This window comes from Triticum urartu, chromosome 2 (genome assembly GCF_003073215.2).
Source record: "Triticum urartu cultivar G1812 chromosome 2, Tu2.1, whole genome shotgun sequence".
In the NCBI taxonomy this organism is placed as follows: Eukaryota; Viridiplantae; Streptophyta; class Magnoliopsida; order Poales; family Poaceae; genus Triticum; species Triticum urartu.
This window is the reverse complement of record NC_053023.1, coordinates 93108469-93117286: the sequence shown is the minus strand read 5'-3', so window position 1 is coordinate 93117286 and position 8818 is coordinate 93108469. Positions and strand designations below refer to the sequence as shown.

At 43.5% G+C, this 8818-nt stretch overlaps 1 protein-coding gene across 1 annotated transcript; it reads left to right on the top strand.

The window, feature by feature from the left end:
- Positions 1 to 1078: 1078 nt before the first annotated feature.
- Positions 1079 to 2205, top strand: LOC125541169 (glycine-rich cell wall structural protein 2-like). Its single transcript, XM_048704633.1, has one exon. It carries the CDS (start codon positions 1124 to 1126, stop codon positions 2003 to 2005), a length of 882 nt encoding a protein of 293 aa, XP_048560590.1. The 5' UTR covers positions 1079 to 1123; the 3' UTR covers positions 2006 to 2205.
- Positions 2206 to 8818: the final 6613 nt, after the last annotated feature.

Genomic DNA, 8818 nt, shown 5'->3' with positions numbered 1-8818 from the left:
CAGCTGGCTATACTATTAACCATACTCAAGATCGCCTGCTAGTTAAGATGGTAGCTGGAGAATCGAATACGAAGTCCTAAGCCTGGGGTAGGTCAACTCTCGGCGTTTGCGTCGCCATAACGATCCCAAATATAGCAATAGCATACTCCAAGTGTGTTCCTGTCTGTATATTACAGTAGGTGGTCTAATTTCTGAACTTCGAGGACGCGTTAAACCCTAGGTCGCAGCTAGCTGTATTACTAGCTTTAAACCCTAGGAGTAGTATGCAATTAATCTAGGTCAACACTCTCCTTCGCCGTCTACCATAAGATTACTCACCTGGTGGCTATAGCTACGGGCTAAGCTGGAGCCTTTCTCAAACTGCATCACCGACGATGGACGACGAAGAACGACGTCAGATAGGCGGTCAGAGCTCGGCTCCATCTTCCGCATATCAAGCTCATGTGATTCTACGAGTACCAGTGTTAATGTAATGCATGAACCTTACGGTTAGGGGAGTCACTACTTAAGCAAAAACATTACATCATTTTCTGTTGGTAATTACAGTAAACACATGCCTTACGTACGGTAAGTGTACTTGCTGTACGTATCTTGTTTTTCTCCATATATCCGCGGTGTTCATGATTCATAATGGTCAAGTGGCATTCATTAAGTGCAATGTCAAAGGATTCCCTGTGAACCACGGCTTCCAGTTCATGCGTGCGTATCGAGTAAAGGCAAGTCGCGTTCTTTCATGTGGTGGAGAGAAAATAATTACAGTAGTTAATCTGTCTGTCAGGAGATGGAATCTCAATCAAGCGTCAGTATACGTATCTTCTGACCCTTCTACAGCTGACCAGTTCTCACCAATTAATTACCGATTAAAGAAAGATATGCACAGATTTGCATGATCGATGAATGCAGTGGGAGTGCAATCAACGATGCATGCTACTGTGATTAGTGAACTTCTCATGGGATCACTCATTCAGTTCACAACCCAAAGCTCGCGCGCCTTCTGCGTGTAAGATCCAATACTCATCATCCATGCATCACCCATGCACCGGTTCCACTACTATATAAACCCACGCAGCCCTCTCTTCTTTCAACACCCAATCCATCTCACACTACACCGAGCTCACTCACAATGGCTACTAGCACTAAGCTTGTAGCTCTTGGCTTTGTTGTTCTCGTGAGCATTGGGTTCACCAATGCTTCGAGGATGCTCGCTAGCTCTTCCAGTTCTGGAGGTGGAAGCGGGGGAGGCGGAGGCGGCTCGTCGAATGGGACTGGGAGTGGATGGGGCCATGGGGCCGGAGGAGGTGGTGGCTTGGGATATGGCGAGAGTGGTGGAGATGCCAATAACAAGTATAACTTTGCCAAGGGAGCTGGTGGAGGAGGGGGGAATGGTGCTGGCGGTGGTTCTCAAGGCGGATCCGGATCTGGTTCCGGCTCTGGCGGTGGCAACGGTGTTGGTTCGAGTGGCTCGGCGTCAGCCCCTAGTGGCAGTGGGTACGCCAATGCTGATGGTCAGGGTGGGGGTGGGGGTGCAGGTGGTGGTGCAAATGGGTCAAGCGGATCTGGAGTTGGAAGTGGTGCTGGCAAAGGAGAAGCTGAGAGTGGCATAGCAACTGCCCCGGCTGTAGCTCCTTCTGCTGGTGGTGTCAGCTACTCTGATGCTGGAGGTGCTGGCACTGGCGGTGGTGGTGGCGACGGTGGAAGTGGAGGTGGTAATGGTGCTGGAGGTGGACAGGCCGCCAGCGATGACACTACTGGAGGCAATGCCAGTGGAAGTGGCAGCGGCAACGGTGGTGGCCAAGGTGGAGGTGTAGCTCAAGGTCCAAGCATGGGAGTTGGTTCTGGCTCTGGCATTGGGGGCGGACAGACTGGTAGCACTGGTTCCTATGGTCAAGGCTATGCCACCGGAACCGGTGCTGGAACGGGTGGCGGCGGTGGTGGCAGCAACAATGGTGGGTTCGGCAATGGTGGAGGTAGCGGATCCGGATCCGGCAGTGCCGGATACCCCTAAATTTCCTTTTCGAACAAGCTAGAATCGGAGCCCATCACACATTTCCAATCTCTTCATTTCACTATTCCACATCATTTGTGTTTCGTAGAGTTTTCACTAGGCGCCTCCTAATAAAGGGCTCCATGATTCCAGTGGATGTACTAAGTAGCAATCTACTAACATGTACTGCCTACGTTCCTAAATATAAGTTGTTTTAATCATTTCAAATAGACTACTACATAAGGATGTATGGAGACATATTTTAAAATATAGATTCATTCATTTTGCTTCGTATGTAGTCACTTGTTGAAATCCTTAAAATGACTTATATTTGGGAACGGAGGGAGTAATCGCTACCTACGAATACGTTATGTTATGATTTCTGATATGTTTCGTTGTCAATGTGAGTGCTTGGTTACTCCTTCCGTACCAATATGCCTAGCTAAGGTTGTTCTAATAAGAAAGCAAGAAAGCTAATGGTTGTTCTGGTTGCCTCTAATTTCCTTCTCTGTTTGGGATGGTGGCTGGTTTGGCTAGCGTGGAGTACTTGGCAGTTTTTATGAGAAACGTAAGAAGAAAAAAAGAGGACAAATTGCACAATTACAGCGACCCAAAGCACAAAGCACTGGTAGCCCGTGTTAGGTTAATCTTGGTGATAGATTATTTCATGTTTTTCAAGTCATGCATATGGTAGTAGCTGCGGCAATGTGCATACATAGAGACGCTTTCATGTGTGTTAATGCAAGCTAGTATTTTGTGTGTAGGTCAGTGTGTTTAGCCGAGTCAAATGCATGCATAGTTTGTTAGTCACGTCACATAGGCCATGGAGATATTCCAGGTAGCTAGCTGGGCGTGCGTGACGGAGAGTGGCCGCATGGAGTTTGTTAGTGGGTGAGTTAGTTGGTTAGTGGATCAAGTCGTGTGGTGCATGACATGAGAACCGGGCAGGTAGCTGCCTTTGCTACGTGTGGGTCACTGTACTGAGTATTTAAGTTGGACTGATGAATGAGAAAAGTGGAGCCGTGAGGGCTCATGTAAAGATGTAGCGACGGTGTGCCATCAACGGAGTGCCTTTGCAAAGCCATTAGATTTCTCTTGTTGCTTGTGTGTGTATGTGTTTCTCTTGAGTGTTTTCCATCCGTGTGCTCGTGAGCGAAACAAAGAGAGAAGAGAGGGTTGAGAGGAGGAAGAAGAAGCGGTGCTGCATGGAGGCGGCGCCAACAGCCCGTTGACAATAATTTAGGCATGCATGTAGGCTCGACGACCTTGCAAAGATCTATATCTGGTTGTTTTTATATATGGCCTTGATCCAGGTTGTTTATGGATGACCCACGAGCTCGTACTCTTATGTTTCTCTCTTAATTTTATTTAATGCCATGTCAAGTCAGCAAAACATGAGTGTTTTTTTTTCCTGAGAGAGTAGACGGAGGGAGTAGTTGACATTGCAATATTGTATGTGGCTACACTATGATGCACCACCGCGGATGATGTATGTCCTAGTCAAATCTGTTCCCTCTTTTCCATAACTTTTGTCGTGGTTATAGTTTGAATTATAGAACGGCAGGAGTATTTAACAAAGTCAGGTTTACAAAAACGGCCAGGTTTAAGTTGACCAAATGAAGTCATTATATGTCATTGCATGTTGTGTAACAAAATTTGTCATAGCATGAGCTTGTGCGACAAATATTTATGGAAAAAATAAACAGAAAAGGCCGTGGTGCTACAAAATTTCCCTTTTTGTTTTATTATTACAGGCCGTCCAAATATGTGGATGCTTATTGTGCATCGTACTCCCTCCTCTCTAGTTTCTTAGACCCATATAAAAATTGGAAAAAAAATCCTGTTTTGAAAGCCTGATTGTTTTGGAAATATGCAAATCTAGCTTCCATACAGTAAATCTGTCTAATTTTGGTTCACAACGTGGAATCAAGTAAATACATGAGCGACATGCATGTAGCATGAAAATTTTGTAGCGTTCAAAGTCGTCTTTACCGCGCACATTTTTCAGTTTCATATACTTGCGGGTATGTGTGTATATGGGCGCAGAGATGTGTCTCCGTTCTAGGAAGGCCGGTCATGGCAAATTTTTAAGAAGAGAAGGCCAACACCATATATTATAGTCATCCGACCCTTACAAGGCCATCATTAAAAACTAGAAAATAACACACACAGTCGTTTGGTACAACGACGTTGTTTTTCTCTTGCACTTGTCGGCCGCGCGCTGTGGGCAAGCCCGACATCCCTCTGAATCTTTGGACACTCTCGGAGCTAGGATAAGAGTGTCGTTGTTGACGTAGTTCTAGAAAGTCGCCGGTTGGAGACAAAGATGTTGGCGACGACGCACTGGTGAGCAGATCTAGCTATAGAGTATAATTATTGAGGCCTCTCACTAGCTCTCCAAGAAAGCCAAAACTCGTTATGCTTCGGCGGACGGAGAAGTAGACAAGAAACCAAAAAACACGAATCGTCGCTGTCCACACTACCAAACAACACCATCAAAGACCACCCATGAAGCTAAGACCAATATGGAAAAGCGGGGCCAAATGGCACTGCTCGGTGTAGGAGGTTTGCCAAGGGTCTTTGGTAGAGCACTCGGCAAAGAGGATATGCCAAGTGGCCCATGGGTAACACTTGGCAAACTATGAGACACGTGGCAGACCCTAGGAATCCGTAGCAAAACTGCTTGTTGAGCACCGGTACCCGGCAAAGAGGATATGCCAAGCAGCTCGTGCTTGACACTTGGCAAACTACGAGATACATGGTAGCCCATAGGAATCCCTGACAGAATTGTTTGTCATGCACCGGTGCTCGGCAAACATATATGTCGAGTATTACCTCGGAAAAGCCTGGTGTCACATGGCAAAACATGTGGTGCACTGTTTTTGTCCAGCATTCCTGACAGACTCTCGACAAAGGTAGGTACCATGTGGCACCATCGTTTTCGTCAGCCGGTCGTCGGTAAGCTTTATGTTCCCGAGCATCCCCATGTTGCACTCGGCAAAGCCTTTGACGAGTACGCGACAAACAGCACTCGGCATACGCTGCTTTGCCGGGCAGGGGTATGTTGAACGGTCTTTGCCAAGTACTTTTCGGGTTCCCCCGAGTATTTTGGTACTCGGCATAGAATTGTTTTCTTGTAGTGCATATACATATACGCTCTACTTGTATATGAAGATGTATACACACATATACACCATATTAATTAATTTTATGAAGGGAGAGAAGAGGGTATTTAAACCGATAATTATAACACTCATGTCTAGTAACCATTGCGCTAGATGACATATAATTGGAATTATCTTCGTAAATTACATGGATCACTTTAATATTTAAAATATTCTTACATTCACTCACCTCGCTTGTGTGCAATAACATGAAGATCTAAACTTTTAAAGATCGATGTAAGATGCTGGAGGGGCAATGTATTAACATGCTAATGAAAATCATTAAACTAATTCTCATGAAGTTCCAGGTAACTTTAATCTCACGGGATCCGGTCGGTGCTGGTCTTAAATGGGTCTATTTGGGTCCAGTCTACGTTCGTCCGTTCATGTGGTGTTAGGTTGGATCTTTCCGATATAAGTTTCTCTCCATCGTCGAGGGTTGCTATTCTAGTGCGTTGGTCTTTTGAGGACTTAACACGACAATTTCCCGACTGCCCGCTAAAACAAGGTTTGTCCGACTCTGATAAGGGAGGGGCGATAATGACGACGCCATTTGGCTCGCTCTAGGGTGTGTAATCGTCGCTAGGTGATCTATCAACCTGATTATAATTTTTGTAACCTCCGGTGTTCTTTGCACTGACATAATAGATGATGAATTAATTATCAATTAAGAAATATGGCCTTCTTAGGAACAATGGCTTTGCTAGTAATTAGGATCTCGCATGCTGGTGGATAATCGAATACAAAATCGTAAGCCTATGGTAGGTCAACTCTCGGTGAGATAGCATATTCCAAGTGTGTTCCTGTCTGTATATTACAGTACTACGTGGTCTAATTTCTGAACTTCGAGGACGCGTTAGAGTGTTATAAACCCTAGGTCGCCGCTGTTAGCTTTAAATCCTACGAGTAGTATGCAATTAATCTAAGTCAGCACTCTCCTTCGCCGCCTACCAGAAGATTAACTCTACTCGTCTAGTGGCTATAGCGTGGGGCTAGCTGGAGCCTTTCTCAAACTGCATGCACCGACGGCGAAAACCGACGTCGGACGGTCAGAGCACAGCTCCATCTTCCGCATGCCAAGTTCATGTGCTTGTAGGAAGTAAGATGTAGGAGTACTGGTGTTATGGTAATGCATGCACCTTACGGTTTAGGCGAGTCACTGTTTCATTAAGTTGTTACTCACTATTTAAACAAAAGTACAAAACCATACAATACATCATTTTCTGTTGGTACTAATTAACAGTAAGACAATGCATTAGGAACGGTATACGTACTGTATGTATCTTGTTCTTCTTGTTATATAGATCCGCGGCGTTCATGATTGATAATGGTCAAGTGGCATGCATAACTGCAATGTCAAAGGATTCCCTGTGATCTACATCTCCTTAGACCGATCTTTGGGATCCACGGGTTCCAGTTCATGCATGGGTCACTGTGCAATCGATCTGAGGTCATAATATCGATCAAGGGAAGTCACGTTCTTTCACGTGGCGGAGGGACAAATCTCGAGGCAAGATATCAATCTGTATCTGTGATCCGATCCTTTCGCCTATGCACATGGTGCTGCCAATACACCGGTGCTTAGATGAGGTGTTAAACACATTAAATAGCTTAGCAACTATACTCTCCAATGCATATAAGTGCTTAGCTTCTTGTAGCTAAGCTCTCTCTTCGGACTAGCCACGGTAGGGAGTAACTTAGGGCCTGTTTGGTTTCAATAAGTCACCCGACTCTTAAAACCAGTGACTTATAAGTCACGTCTGTTTGGTTGTCACCTGACTTATAAGTCACCTGAGCACATCTTCCCACCTTGTTTTTTCATGTAAAGGTGGTGGGAATCATGCAAAAGAGGGTGACTTATAAGTTTTAAGTTGGGGTGGAGCAACTTATGACTTATAAGTTGGGTGACTTATTTGGAACCAAACAGGGCCTTAGAGTAGTAACATGCATATGTTACTAGTCTATGTTACTACCTCTGTAGTGGAGAGTAACATATGCGTGATGTCATGCAATATTTCATTATTAGGTTGTAGACTCATCTTGTCTTGATATGTGTGATGTTACTCATACTATGAGGCTAGTTATAGTGGAGAGTAACTTAGACGAGTAACATGCATATGTTACTAGTCTATGTTACTACATTCATAGTGGATAGGGTCATAGATGTGTTAATATAGATGTCTTCATTTATTACTTTGTAGAATCATTTTGCATTGGGAAGCATTATGTGATGGTAACATATTATGTTACTCTATTTGCCTCTCTCGTCATTAACTACTTGTCACATCATCATTCTTGCTTATATGGCATCTATGTTACTATCTATGTTAGTCCCACTATAACCAGCCGAGTAACTAGCTATGTTACCACATGCCTTTCTTTCTCCACTATTTACTTGCCACATCATCTATTTTGCTTAGACATATGTGATGTTACCATCTATGTTACTCTCACTATGGGTAGTCTTAGACTAACTACAACGGGGAGTAATTTAGATTAGTAACATGCATATATTACTACCTCCAGTTTGGAGTAACATATGTGTGGTGTCATGCAACACTTCATTTATTAATTATTATGTTATAGACACATCTTGTCTTGATATGTGTGATGTTACTCATAAATGAGTAACTAGCTATGTTACTACCTCCGTCCTGATTTATTAGGCCTCTTCGTATTTTGGGTCAAGCTTTGACCATCTATAATAGACTACTAAAAATATGATATAAAAGATTTATATTGTTGGATTTGTATTTGGAAGAGCTTTCCGACAATATAATTTTTGTGACATATAATTTATATTTTGTTAGTTAAATTTTTAAGTCAAACTTTAGCCCAAAATAAGAGGGGTCTAATAAACCTGGACGAAGGGAGTACCACATGCCTCTCTTTTTCTTCATTAGTTACTTGCCACATCATCTATTTTGTCTAGATATGTGTGATGTTACCATCTATATTATTCCCACTGTGGGTTGTCTTAATGATTTAGCAACTAAAGTTCTTCATGCATTGGTGATCTTCTTTCAATTAAATGTTTTACTTAGGTTCACGCGCTTGGCATTGTTTTTTTATGGATCATCACACTCATCTCTCTCCTCTTAATTAACTTGTCACATCATTTTTCCCCATCTATATGGTAGGCTTAGCACCTGTACAAGGCGGAGCATTCGGAGGGACCTAAGTATAGGGTTTGAACTTTATGATTCAACACATAAGAACCAATCTAAATGAAAATAACTGACACGAAAAAAATCGCAACACAGACGTTTTCTAAAGGTTTTTCTAAAACTTAAGGGTTTTAGGCAACCCAAAACTAGATTACGGGTGTTTTCCCAGAAAGCACATCATCAGTATCGATCAAAACAATACCATCATGGTTCTTAAATTACAGGTGGTCGTATCAAGAGAAGAATTAATTAATCTGTCTGTCAGGAGATGGAATCCCAATCCTCAACCAAGCGTCAGTACGTATCTTCAGTCCCTTCGACAGCTGACCAGTTCTCATCAATTAATTAGAGATTAAAGAAAGATATGTAGAGATTTGCTTGATCGATGCATTCAGTGCAGTCAACGGTGTGCATGCATGCTACGGTGCGCGCCTTCTGCGTGTAAGATCCAATACTAAGCAGCAAACACGCATGCACTGCTTCCACTACTATATATACCCACG

Excerpts from the sequence above, each read along its gene's own strand:
- LOC125541169 (XM_048704633.1), top strand. The coding sequence starts at position 1,124 with ATGGCTACTAGCACTAAGCTTGTAGCTCTTGGCTTTGTTGTTCTCGTG.